At 43.2% G+C, this 14,258-nt stretch overlaps 1 protein-coding gene across 1 annotated transcript in view; it reads right to left on the bottom strand.

Annotated features, from left to right (window-relative positions):
• LOC139366122 (X-linked interleukin-1 receptor accessory protein-like 2) overlaps nucleotides 1-14,258 on the bottom strand; it is a 315,764-nt gene that overhangs the window by 110,627 nt on the left and 190,879 nt on the right. The window contains exons 3-5 of the mRNA XM_071103238.1: nucleotides 13,870-14,143; nucleotides 6,283-6,469; nucleotides 5,900-6,053 (exon numbers count right to left, since the gene is read on the bottom strand). Of these exons, the coding sequence (XP_070959339.1) occupies nucleotides 5,900-6,053; nucleotides 6,283-6,469; nucleotides 13,870-14,143 (615 nt within the window). The remainder of the gene's footprint in view (nucleotides 1-5,899; nucleotides 6,054-6,282; nucleotides 6,470-13,869; nucleotides 14,144-14,258) is intronic.

The following is a 14,258-nucleotide window of genomic DNA, read 5'->3' as shown; positions in this document are numbered from 1 at the left end:
ACCTTCAAATAATACATCTCTCCTGACCCGGATAGAGGTCTCTGATAACTTTCTATACCAGGTTTATTAGAGCTGTTAACACAGACAATGAGCGCTCACTTCAACTTCCTTTGTCACCTCACCTGACACCTATTCATATGAGACATCCATTAGAGCGGGCGTTTAAGAGGTGCCTCCAGAGTAAAAGTCCTCCAATGGTACTGTTCAGAATGTTAATGGGTAAACTTGAGATAATATAAGGTATTGGGATTCAACTAAAGTAAGTAGGCCTATAGTGTTAATGCTACTCAGGCTCTGTGTAAAAGCCCAAGTCTAATTTAGTCAAATCTCATGTTTGCAACAGTTTCTGAATTTCACATAACTCTTTCAGTCAAATCTGCTAAAGGTGTAATATATAATGCACTCACAAAGGCAGTTGCTTGGGGACAAGGTTTAGGGACATGCCCTAAACTATATTGCCCAGTACAGTGGTATGTCCCTCCCCAGTGTGTGTGTGTAATGTGTGTGTAGTGTGTGTGTGTGTGTGTGTGTGTGTGTGTGTGTGTGTGTAGTGTGTGTAGTGTGTGTGTGTGTGTGTGTGTGTGTGTGTGTGTGTGTGTGTGTGTGTAGTGTGTGTGTGTGTGTGTAGTGTGTGTGTGTGTGCGCGCGCGAGAAAGGAGAGAAAAGGTAACCCCCTCTGGTAAGAGAGAGTGACAGGCAATCGATTCCTCTCGACGCCAGCCCTGTCACGCCTCATCTGGGGAAGACGCCTGGCCGTTGTGTGTGTCCTGACAAGGTGTGGACTTATTTAACATGAAACCCAAGTATTCCAGAGCTTTTGACTCTGCTGAAACAAATGTGTTTATAGTCCGGTGGCGTCACTTGGCATATGAAGACAAACAGGACACGCTGGTGTCTAGGGACAGGCCATACATCCTGCTCTTTCCCTTTAGCTTATTATCAAACACCCTTCTCCTCTCCTCTCTCCTCCCCTGTCCTCCTCTCCACGACTGCAGTCTCGCCCTCCTCTCGTCTCCTCAGCAGGAACAACGCGTAGCTGCACTACTTTAGGACCCGTGACCACACGCATTTAGATATGGGACCACTTCAATCTGCTTTAGCAGTAGGCTTAACTCCTAATTGAATGTATCTGCTACACTTGCTTGCAATGTGACCTATCCAAGGTTTGACCGCAGTGTTTTGGGTTGTATGTGTCCGGTTATTCAATCTTAATGCAATTTCAGTGTCGAAACAAGTCAAATCCATTTTGGGTATCATTTGATATGCATATGCTGGTTTACAGATATGAGACACAGCTCAGATTCCCTGAGTAAAGGAGGGAGGATAATCACAGGTAATGTACTGTACTACAGACATACTTCACAAGCATTTAAATGTTTCAACGTTTACAGCCATTTATAAACATTTATAGTATATAAATATAGCAATCACAAATATTTCTAAACTGCAATATACTTTAAATACAGTTCATTGGAAGTATTTAAAATGGTTTAGTGCATATATTTTATAAACGGCATATATGCCCTACATCTTTTCGGCTGTTTTCAGTGGTATCTGTATAGGTACCATTGACAATAATTTCCCTTACCACAGAAATATAAATTTAGTTTAGAATCATGCACGTCTTATTTTTGTTCTGTAAGCTTCTTAATATTTGATGGACTAACCTTTCCTTGAGGACATTCAAGCACCATTTGTAAAAAAAAATCATACTCTCTCTGACGCACATAGTTTTCTGTTGCCAGAAAACCACTTAATATTACTTTTTTGGGGGGAGGCAATTCTATCTGCTGGATTGAACTGCTCCTTACTCTTAACATGTTTGGTAAATTAATGGGCTCATATTTTCCCCCAAAAGACCCAAAGGATACTTTTTCTTGTTCTCCATTTCACTTCTCCTAAGAAAATTTAAAAAGGTAGTCACGCCCATCTTGGGAAAGAGCAGGACAAAGCCCATGTGAACACAGACAATTTCATGATGAATTATGAGGTAATAAAATAAATAGGTCATGGGGTTTCCACATGGGTAAAAAGGTAGCCAAGAGGCTCGAGTCTAAAGGCAGAACTCGCAGGCCTAGCTGAGAAGGAGGGAGCCAGGAAGAGAGGATTCAGGATTCATGCACGGCACATCATCTCTCCCATTGTTGACTTAACCGGCTGCGGAAGGTGTTACCATATTTGAATGAGTTTCGGAGACGCATGACCGTGGTAACTCACCTCTCGCAGTAACCATTAAATTTAGCCTGAACGCAATGTTCTTTCATAAGAGGAATTTTACTTTGAAATGCATTTTGAAATATTTATGACCAGGGTGCTGACTATGGAGAGAGAGAAGAGGCTTTTCTTGGTCATTCTGGTTTTTGGGCACAAATCTGAGCCTTTGCCAAGGTTTAGCCTCCCCTACACTCTGCGTGAGTTCAGTACTGTATTGCTACTATACTGCAGGCCATTCAGTAGCAGATTGTCCCTACAGGCTCCTTCCAAGGCCTTATCGTTGGCTCTGTTGTTGCCTCTTACCATGTCACATGAGGATAGTGAAATACATTTTATTCATTTAGCAGACGCTCTTATCCAGCAATAAGGGTTAAGTGCATTGCTCAAGGGCACATTGACAAATCTTTCACTTAGTCAGCTCGGGATTCAAACCAGCGACCTTTCGGTTACTGGCCCAATGCTCTTAACTGCTAAGCTACCTGCCGCTCGTTGAATACTGAAATAAACAAAGGTGTCATTCAATGCTACAGTAATACAAGTCATATGGACCCAAACATGGTAGCTTAAAACAGTTCCTGACCAGCAACCCCATTAATATTCCTCCTCTAAGAAACTAGGCAAGCCCCTTGCACCCTGGAAGCCTGAGTGTCCTGATTGACCTCTCTGTGTGCTTAAAGCTAACTAACCCAGGCCTTGTCTAACCCTGGCTTGGCTCACCACCCAACCAGCAGCACACTAACATGGCATCTGATCCTACGGGTCAGCGCCCCAGGCAGGCTGTAAACCATGTGGAATCCAGCTCCAACATTACACCACTCACTGGAACTAGCCCGCCTAGCACTTAGCTTAGCAGAAGGCATGTGAGTAAGTGAACAAACAATGGCTCAGTTAACCGACAAGACAAGCATATTCTTCACATATCAGTGAAGCAGATGTCTTTCATTTTAGCAGATAATATTAGCCTGCCGCTACTGCCTCTGTTCTTGCTTTGTAATGCTAGCTCATTGAATACTGTTGTTTAGTGAAGCATAGTACTGTGTCTGTTTTGGTCCCTGAGTTGCATGTAAAATAATGTGTGTGTGTGTGTGTCTGTCTGTCTCTCTTTCTGAGTGTGTGTGTGTGTGTGTGTGTGTGTGTGTGTGTGTGTGTGTGTGTGTGTGTGTGTGTGTGTGTGTGTGTGTGTGTCTGTTGAGAGTTAGAATAGTACAATACACAAGGTGCAATTTCGAAAATTGCATCAGTAGTTTTCGTCTTGTTATGCCACTCACAGACAGTCACTCAATTAGCCCATGTCAGCAAAAGAAAAATAGATTGGTCAATTTGTCTAGTTAATCTAGCCAGCTATCTAAACTTGTAGTAATCATGGTTGAATTACCGACCGGGCACACACGGAACGTGCCCAGGGGCCCTGACCTCCAGGGGGCCCCCATTGATTTTGTTAGTCACTCTCGTTCAGATATAAACCTCATGAATGATATGGCAAACTGTTGATTTCCGCCTAAATAGACATATCCAAAACCCAATAGTTTTTCATGAGATGGCAATAAACAATAACTGGTAATGCTGCATAGTTTCAGAAAGGTCTGGAACTCACATTTCTGGTAAAAAAAAATGTTATACATTGCTGAGGTATACTCACTGTTGAGGACACAAGCTCAAGTCATAATACAAATATTATGAAAATATAAAAAATCATCAGATTTTTTCCTATTCAACAAAAGTGGGTTAATATAGTTTTAATTATAAATGACTTACTTTCAGATTTCAACTTTCTTATAACTGTCAAATAAATATGATCATACTTAGTGACGGTACAATATTGGGCACCATTTCATATAAATGACAGAGACTTTTCTGCCCAACGTTCTCTGAGCTGCCCCGAGACACCATTCAAATGTGTGCAGACACGTTACAACTTCAGCTTTAAAGACAAAGTGATCTCGTCCGCCGGTGACCAAAAGAAGGTGGCGCTGTTCAAATTCTATGAAATGATTTGATATGTTTCCCTGATGAGAGCTATAAATCCAACATTACAACGAGATGAAACTACTATCGTTGCATCCACAAGACTCTCCTGTTCCATATGCGCTTCTGCAAGCACAGCTGTGAGTTTCACAGGCACAGGATATCTCACAGCTGCGGATTGCAACAGCATACAGTATATGAATCAGGGACAAGTAGCGCTTTTAGGGAGTGTTGTGCAATTGATGTTGTGCCGTTCACAGTCGGAACCTGGCCAGAACCGCTCCAAGTCCCCTATACAAAAGGGACTTAAACATGGGAAAATGTGTAGAAAAGCAGCAATTTAGGTATACAACTGCAACAACAACAAGAAGGTCTAATAAAGAAAATGTATTTGTTTACCTTTTGTTAATAAAATACTTTATCTGCTTAGAGAGCCCTCTGTATGTATTCAATTATAGTTTTTAATCCCAGTGCTGAGTTAATCGTTGTTAGTTACTTTTCCTTCAGTCTGTAGTCCAACTCATCCCAATTGGGTTTAGGTCGCATGATTGTGGAGGCCAGGTCATCAGATCAAATGTTTTTTTAACCTTTATTTAACTAGGCAAGGCAGTTAAGAACAAATTCTTATTTACAATGATGGCCATCCAGGGAACAGCCTTGTTCAGGGGCAGAACGACAGATTTCTACCTTGTCAGCTCAGGGATTTGATCCAGCAACCTTTCGGTTACAGGCCCAAAGCTCTAACCACTGCCGCTAATTGTGTAGCTAATAGGCTATGTGTTTGTAGATCGACTGAGGTGAATGAAGTTACAACAATCAATGTGATAATGTCTGGAGTCATTTTTTCTTGTTTTTGCTCTTCTTTAAATAGCATTTCAGAGGTTTTTACAGCCCTGTGTGTATGTGTGTTGCAGTTTGCATGGTGATAGAACTGTCTTTCACTCTGTATTGTCTGGTTAAGGCTCCTATCTGTTTCAGTTTCATTGCTGTATGTATGTGGTGGACTCGTAGCTGGGTTTAGTTTCCGTGTGTTTCTGTTCTGTTTGTAGTGTAGCTACAGTCAGAGTCAGTGCTGCCTGCCTAGTGCAGTCTTGGGGCTCCAGCAGATTGGCTCCGCTCTGTTTCAGAGGGGGGCTAAGCAGGCAGGCAGGCAGGCAGGCAGGGTGAATGAGCTGGGGGGTTGATTTCACACTGCAGTTGGCAGCTGCTCTTCCTGCAGTCAGGACCCAGCACACACCCCAAGGGTCAGACTCACTGGCCTGGAATCCCAGCCTGCCTGCTTGCCTGCCTGCTGCATGACAGAGGCAGCAGAGGAGGAACAAGCCCAAAATGTGAATAAATAAATCCATCTCACGTCACAGTGGTTGCCAGCGTTTATACTGAAGGCTGATGCATCACAGACACACAGTGACGCTCCACTATGCTCCTGTGATAAATGGTGTGTCTCCGCAGTGCATCCGGCATGATAATATTGAGTGTAAGAGTGCAAAAGTGCATCCTGCGTTTGGACGTTGATGTACATTTTTTCTTGCGTTTCACGGCAGCTGATTTCAGATCACGTCATTCTGAATGATAATCGTGGCCAGCTGTCAAACGCGTTTTAGCATCGTGCACATATAATACAAACATTCACACAACAATATCAAACAAAATCATACGATACATGTAATCAGACATATACATACAGTATGTGCACACCCACATGATATGAGGGGCTCACCTGTGACTTTGAGCTCTGTGGTCCTTCTCACCACCCGGCTGCCATACTTGAGCTCACAGGTGTAGTTCCCCCCGTCCTCCTCCTGCACCTCAGGGAACCAGATGTTGGTGGTGTTCACCATGATGGAGCTCCGCCATGTCTTCTTCTCACACTCCTAGACAGACAGGACACCACGTCAACACCACACACACCATGTTATATCATGTCACTTTCAACTCTTTTTAGTTTAGTTTAATAAGATACCCATTAGTCCACCAGAGCTAACCTTCATGGGTTCATATACAAAGACTAGCACTGCATCCCAAATGGCATCCTATTCCCTATACAGTGCACTAATTTCAACCAGAGCCCTATGGGAATTTTCTGAGAATAAGGGTTGTTACCTTATACCAGGTCATCTGGGGCTGCTTGTAAGGGGCGAGGTAATCCTCGATGTCGGGGCAGTTGATCATCTTGCTTTTAGTGATCTCGGCTTTCTCCAGGTGGCGTATTTTACTGTTGAAGCACAGGCCCTCGTCGTTCTCCTCCACCGCCAAGGACATGGACACCTTCATGCAGTAGGTGGAGTTTCTGCAGGCAGGGAGCATAACACAGGAGGCTTTATGTTTCCCCAAGTTCACCTCTAGCCAACAGTCATCACACACACAAAAGCACACATCGATTTCTCCAGGGGGTTTCATCTGTAAACCAGCAGAGATCTTAAACACTGCCATTCATTCCATCAATGCCTCCCTGCCTACCTGTGATGATGTGAAGTGGGGGCTCTTTTTACTTTTTTAGTTTCCAGTTAACCACATCAAGAACAATGGGCAAGTTGAACATGGAGGTTACCTGAATGAAATAGTTCAAAATGCTTCAATTAGTAAAGAGATGTGGCTCCCCCTGAAGTGGCAAGAGCACATGCTGTATGGAGAATGAATTAGCATATTATTTCAATAGGCACCAGCCAGAAGTACAAGTCTCCTTCAGGGAGGCATGTGTCAGGGCAAGTGACACCCAGTTCGGCACGCAGCTTCTGCCATGGCTACCACACAAGGCTACAGTACGTAGAGTGACTGCTGCATCCCCCTCCAATTGAAAATGCATGAGGGACTTCAGGCATAGGATTGCCCTGCAGTGGCATTGTGTGTCAGCCTCTCAAACGCTAAGGCTCCCTGAACCTCCACTAGTGAATACAGTCTGTTTGATGCAAAGATTTAACATTTCGGCATGAACCATTTAGTTGGTTTTAGACTGGGACATCAGACGGATTTGTGTGTGTGTGTGTGTGTGTGTGTGTGTGTGTAGGTGTAGATTGTCTGACATATCCGCTGTTTTGTGTGTGTAGAATTCCTGGCTGCGGTCCCAGGCAATAGAGATAGAGAGTACAGCTGTCCTGGGCTACTTTATTTACTCGAGGAGAAAATGAACTATGACTAAAATACTGTTCACAAGGGCGCTCACTGTGTCTGGTGACAACAGTCTCATATCGTGACAAATAATGGACAAACAGAGGACAGAAGTCACTTAGGACAAAATGAGGAGGCTATTCTCACTGGTCTGTTACTGACAATTAGCTGGAAGTTAATCACACTGCATAACTATTGTGCAAGCCTGATCCGACTGCTTCCACTGCATTAATAATTAATCACTCTCCTCCTGCAATTACGTTCATATGAAAATGCTCAGGTTACAGCTCGCCAATTTAATTATATGCTCAATAAAGAGGTATTTCGGTGTTTTTCGCGGTTCATGTTTACGTCTGTTAATGTGAGCTTCAAATTAATTTTACAATGAATCTAACACAGCAACTTTCAAGATGCTGCCCACCCAGCTGAGTCCGTCCGTCCGTAGCATGGGTCAGTATGCCCGGGCTATTAACACTCGAGACATGAATGAATAAGCATTGAGAACTTCCATTAGCCTGCATGACTTCCTTCTAAGCTGATTTTACATGTAATTTCCCCTACACAGGTTTCTGTGTGAGCCGGGGCACAAAGAGCCAAACTGTGTACATGCTCTCATAGCAGAGGTCAACCGGGCTTCAGGCCCTATCCACAGTGGATCTCAGTAAATGACCATAACACATTAACGGTGCTAAGTAGTTTCCTATATCGCTGGAGGACCAGAGGTCAAAGTAGGAGCCCTTAATTGCAGCAATCTGATCTTGGAGCTCTATGGGGTAAACATCCATAGACGACCGAGAAAGTGACTGAGGCCCTGCTGCAGGCAGGTCGGCCATGTTGTTCTGTTCTGCTGCTTTGTCTCAGAACCACCTGAGAAAGTACATGGCCTGCGAACAAACATCTGGAAGAGGCTTGTCTGTGGAGATCACTTGCGATTTGTGTCTCAGCAGCAGTGACATCACAGCTCCCAGCCCTGGAGGAGGAGACATACAGTACACAGGACAGCTCTCCAGGGCACCCTGCCACGGGCATTCCACTCACACAGGGAGAGGATAAGGAGGAAGTTGAAGGTGAAATCGTATGATTAATTCACTGATAATGAACCTTATTCTCTGCCTTTCCTCCACAAGCCCTAGCTCTCATGTAACACTCACTGTGGATGGAAGATGGGCCTAGGTGGACCCAAGGGCCAATTAAACTGACTGACAAAAGTGTTGCTCTATGAGCGTCATAGAAATGAGTACTGTCTGCCACTGTGATTTGACCTGTTTTCATTATGGATTGTCTGCTGAGATGGGCTATACCACAGAGAGCAGAATCATGGCACTTAACACACATTTTTCATAGAGATTAAACATTATATTTAATTAGAAGGCACTAGTCTATCCATTTGTCGATGACGGAAAAGGAATAAAAGTGAATTATGTAGTTTAGTTTGAAATGGTTGATCCTATTGGTATGAATTATGATGCATTGCTAAAGTTTTCTGAGCTTATGAATGGTTTTATCGGGTCCCCAGATGCTATTGCAAGTCTCTAAAACTCTATATGGGGAAACTTTCCTATGCAATCTCCCGCCTCGCTTGCACTGGAGTTTGAAATTGACACAGTAAACTCTTTGAACTTAATAAAGGGGCTTAATAAAGATGGATTTCAGAGAGGGAGAATTTTACATGCAACAGTTTGAATCTAAATGTAGGCCAATTCCATTGATCAAAATGGGGTAGAAATTCTATTTCTACCATTTCCACGTAAGAGAGGGAAGAAGAGGGAAATTTAATAACGTTTTAAATAGGTGTGCTAAATATTTCACAGAGAGCATGAACCACCAATTTCATTTCAATAGAAACCACTAAGAATGAACCATGATGGCCCGACTCCTTTAGCTATTAAACCTCCGATGTAAATGACCTTTAAAAAATAGATATTTTTTAAACCCTCTCGCTCTCTCTCTCTTTCGTACGACACAGCGAGCAGAAACAAAATGCTACAAGAAAATGAAAAACAGCCATGGAAACAAACAGGTCAATGTGGAAAAGAATCAGAACACCTTAACACAACAAACAATGACGTTTCTGTTGACTCATGGGCCATTGTTTGTGATAAAACCTTCCAGATCACCAATCTGCAGTGGTTGGTTCAGCCTGGATCAATGGGGTTTGTGGGATGTTCAAGGTTAAATTGGTGCGTGGGTTTAAAGGGCTAATAAGTCGGCCTCTATGGGGCTGCTATGTAGAGCAGCACATCAAAGATAAGAGGATTTTCTCCCGTCTCAAACCTGCTTACTGTGTGGTTGTCACACACACACACACACACTCACACACGCACGCACACACGTACGTACGCACGCACGCACGCACGCACACACAGTAGTGTTCTTATACAGAGGGGGCAATAGTCCATGACCATCATTGTGGGGAGTCTCTAGAAAGACAGCTTTTCATCAGACACGCTGGAAAGAGAGAATGAGTCCAACCACACATCTCAGACGTCAAAACATTTCAAAAAGATTTTTCCTCAAAATGCCAATTAGGAAGTATAATTAGGGGGTTAGGACAAGGACAGAGGGCAGTGGTCCAGCAAAAGACAACACTTTCCCTCACCAATCTCTGGAGACCTGACCAGTTAATGGCATGGACACCCCAGTATTTCAGATGACAGGAAAAGTGTTCAGACAGGGGGAATAAAGTGGGTGAGATTACCCCGTCCCGATGAACACAGAACACAAGGCTTCACACCATGTAGTAAAGGTGCTGTGCACCATGACAAGCGGGTGGTCGTTCTTGCTAGCTATCTATCTACCTGCAGCCAGAGTCAAGGTGACTCCTCTGCTGGAGAGATAACATGCTATATGTGACCCGTTTCAAGAAACTAGGCATATGTTGCACGTCACTACTTCACAGGAGAGGCATTTGAAAGCCTTTTTAAATATTTGTATCAAAATGCGTTTTTTTGTTGTTGCAGAAATGCCTTCTGGAACATGTGAACTTTCTTATGCCTTAATAACAAACGTGTATGCCATCTGTAAATACAAATCAAATTGTTAAAGATGAGCCTAGTTAGTTTAGCCACGGAAAAAGCCAGGAACCTTCCCACTAGCCCTGATTGGATGGGCTGGACATGCCAAGAGATGAGTTCAGATAACGTGAGTTGCTCAGTATATGAAGATAATTCTGGCTACTGCAGATTTTTGAAAGATATAACGTTGGACTGTTCTCAACATCATGGCTGCCCTGAACAGCTGAGCTGTAGAGGTTCATTCGTAGATTCATTCGTAAATCATGTACCATTTTCTAGCTCTGAGTCTCTACTTATCCAACTTATCCAATGTAAAAAAAAACACAATTTAAAATGTTGTTACATAAGACTGAATCGAGGCAGTGAGTCATATATGATGTTCTGTATGTCAGGGGCTTACAAATGAACATCTCAGCCACCCTGCCTAGCTGCCTCTCTGTGAGAATCTCTGTCTGTCTGACTGAACAAAAAAATAACAATAGTTTTTTTTTTGAAATCTGTCTGAGAAAATAACTACATGGTTTTAGTTCTCAATAATACTGTCTCAGAAGGTATTTTTCTGGAGTCTAACATTCATTCACAAGAGAGATTATTGAAAAATAGTGATTTTCTTATGTTTGGATTGATTAAAAAAATAAAATACTATCTACCTTAAGCGCAGTATCATATTGTGAAGCTTCACATTTCAAAACGATTACTCCTCGTCTAGTATGTTGGAACACAGTATTTTAACAGTGACAGTTTAAGTCTCGACCAGTAGTAATGTATTTACTGAAAACCTTCTGCTCAACCATTGTTTATAAGTTTAGTAAGACACACATAGATAAAACAAAGACATCTTAAGTAAGATTCGCTTAGATGTGATTCCATGAAAGCCAAACCGATCACTCTCCATTCCCTCTTTGTAGACATTTAGAAAAATAGTCTCAACAAATATACATTAGGTTTAGAGAGAGCTTAAAAGTTGATTCATGTCAAAGCTAAAGCCTGTGTGTTTAATATTTGAAAAGAACTGGCAGGCGTGGTAGCGTGGATTCAGACTGTGCCAAGCACCTAAGCGCCTTTCTCTCTGGCTCTCTCTCTAACGGGGTCCTAGATGGCCAGATTAATAGAAAGGTTAAAAACCTGGACCGCTTTGTAAGAAGAGGTCTGTGACACCCGGGCGATTGTAGAGAGGAGAATTATCTTATGAGGGGAGAAAAAGACAGGTGGCACAGATTACTCTTCAGACCTCTGGGGGAATAGCCTAGCTCAGGCTTGGCCACAGTTTAGTGAGAACACAGAAAAAAAACATGAGGCAGCCAGCCTGGCCGTACACAGTGGAAGATAATGAATATAAAAGTGCTCGGGAGTCTTTCAAGAGGCATCACTCAGACACTGGCAACGTGTTGTATTTTTCCTCGCCATAAAGTTATTGAACAAAGATAAATGCGTATCCATTGTTAGGGGGAAGGTGTGAAATGCTTCTACCTCCATCAGTGCTGCTCAGACTAGCCTCGCTGGAGAGAATGAGAAATAAAGGGGTGGGATATCTGTCTCTTGCGGCGCATTAGCCGGGCAGATTGCATCGACTCGTTCACTACAGCTTAACATGCCATGTTGGTGCTGTGTGTTTCACTGGCATGCAGGCATGATTAGTCATTGTTCATGTTCTAATAAAACAGAGGGCATTGCTGGAACTCTATATAACTGCCATCAAGGCCTTGATGGCAGGGCTAGTGTGTGTGTACGTGTACAAGTGTGTGTGTGTTTGTTTGTTTGCATGTATGTATGTATGAATGAATGTATATGTGTGTGTGTGTGTGTGTGTGTTTGTGTAGTTTATGTGTATACGTATGTTTGTGTGTGTATATACAGTATGTGTGTCTTTGTGTGTATGTACAGTAGGTATGCATATGTGTTTTATTCCAAGTGGTCTTTGTAGGTGGCCTGGGCATTATCCTGAGTATTATCCCTCCTGCGGGTCACTGGACCCTCAGTAGAAAATTGATTCCTCCATTCCAGAGCAATCCTGTCATTTCAGGCATAGCAGCCTCTGCAAATGTTATTTTACAACAATTCTCTCAGAAGCGTGTCACAGCTCCTGCACAGCTCCCCCATTTCACAGAGAGTACCAACCTACCTGCTTCTCTGTATGCTGATCATATTTTTTTACATGTATTATTATTATTATTAGGAGCTCCAATTGTATTCTTGGATATTATTCAAAAAAGCAGCATGGGAATCATCCAAAGGCCAAAACACCACTTATTTGGATTCCTGCTTCTTTGGCTCCAGGGATCAATCACCATTAATGGAAATAAAAACATGCAAAGAGACTCGTCTTCTCTTTTCACCTTGAACGCCTTTCACAGACAGTTAATTCAATTCGGAGGATATTGAGATGACTTCATAGAGATACAGCACTGTATAGATTACATTCAACAAGACATAGCACAGGGACAGGCTATTTCAATTTCAAGTGTTTTTTTTTTCTTCTTCTCCTTCCAAATCTGTCGTTCCCAAGGCAAAAAAGAAAGTTCAGCTTGATGACTCTCTAGCTAGCTAACACATTGGAATGCATTGCACTTGGCTGTCTGAGCTGTGGCAGCTATGTCCAACTGGGTGGGAAAGTAAGTATAATAAGAGGCCCAGTGAAAGTGACAGGATCCTGCTCCTAATTAGACTGTCAGCATAGCGTGAGGGGAATAAAGAGCTGCACTTCTTTCCAGAGGAAAAAAAACGTATTATTGGCCAGGAAGAAGCATCAGCTTTGTCAGAGAGGAGCTGGATTATCATCTGTGGAAAGAGGATTTTTTTTGCTGAAGCCTCTGTAAGATAATTGAGTAAGATATCCTAATTTCTTATTCCTCGACGAGGTACCTATCTTCTAGTAGCTAAGAAGCATGAAAATATTTTTTTCCCTAGATGTTAGAAAGAGATCTTGTTGTTTGATGTCATAATCCCAGGAGGGAACTCCAACAACACAACTCCTCGCATGGGACCTACACGAAAATGATTGATTTGATGTTAACTATTGTGGCAGAGCCTAATTCTTTTGTGGAACGCCAGTTACGTGTTCCACAACACAAGTCAACCACAGTTCAGTGTTCCTGTCGAGCCTTGCAGGGGTGAACCAACCTCTCAAGGCCAGTCATGCATTCCTCCACCAAGAAACTGAACATGGCATGCGATGAGGATGAGGATCCCTTCCGCCTCCTTATGCCGTGTGCCATCTCAGGGCTTGCTTGGCTGTTGTCGCGGTGTGTGTGCAAAGAGGGGGCTGTTTAGCATTACAATAGACACACTGACACACTACAGTAGCCTTGGAAAGTAGATGTAAAGTAGGTAAATAGGTCAATTAGGGCCTCTCAAACTACTGTACTGTTTGTGTCGGGGACCACTGGGGCCAGGATCCGTCATAATCTGTTACCCAATGAATTCCATTCCTGAAAAAGTTAGGCTGCCAATGGACTGTGAATGATTGGGGGGGGGGGGGGGGGGGAATGGTGTTTGTTTGGTTGAGGGTTAAGAAAAGCTTAAACGTTTGATTAAACTCCTCAGAGATGGAGTGACTAAATAAACCCACCTCAGGACACAGGTGTAGAAGCCGTTGTCCTCCAGCTCGGCTGAGCGGAACCAGATGGAGTCATCCTCCTTGCTGAGCCGATGGCCCGAGAAGATGATAGGCTCCTCCGAGTCCCCTTTGTTTTTGTACCAGATGAGCCGGAGCTTGGCGCTCTGGGCCATGGAGTAGTTGGTCCTGATGTAGCTGTAGAACAGGGCGCACTTCACCCTCACTGGTTCCCCTGCTAGGACCCGGTACCTCTTCAGGTCCACCGACCAATCAATGCAGCCATCCACTATGGAGGAGGAAGTTGTACATGGTTAGGAACTGATGGTTTGTGGAGTATGCTGTGGTACGCACACTAAAACACGGAACTAAGAGCCTAATCCTTATCCTACATATTGGAGCAA

Source organism: Oncorhynchus clarkii, chromosome 14, assembly GCF_045791955.1.
Source record: "Oncorhynchus clarkii lewisi isolate Uvic-CL-2024 chromosome 14, UVic_Ocla_1.0, whole genome shotgun sequence".
NCBI classification, from domain to species: Eukaryota; Metazoa; Chordata; class Actinopteri; order Salmoniformes; family Salmonidae; genus Oncorhynchus; species Oncorhynchus clarkii.
The sequence above is the reverse complement of the archived record's forward strand: the minus strand, read 5'-3'. Positions and strand labels throughout refer to the sequence as shown.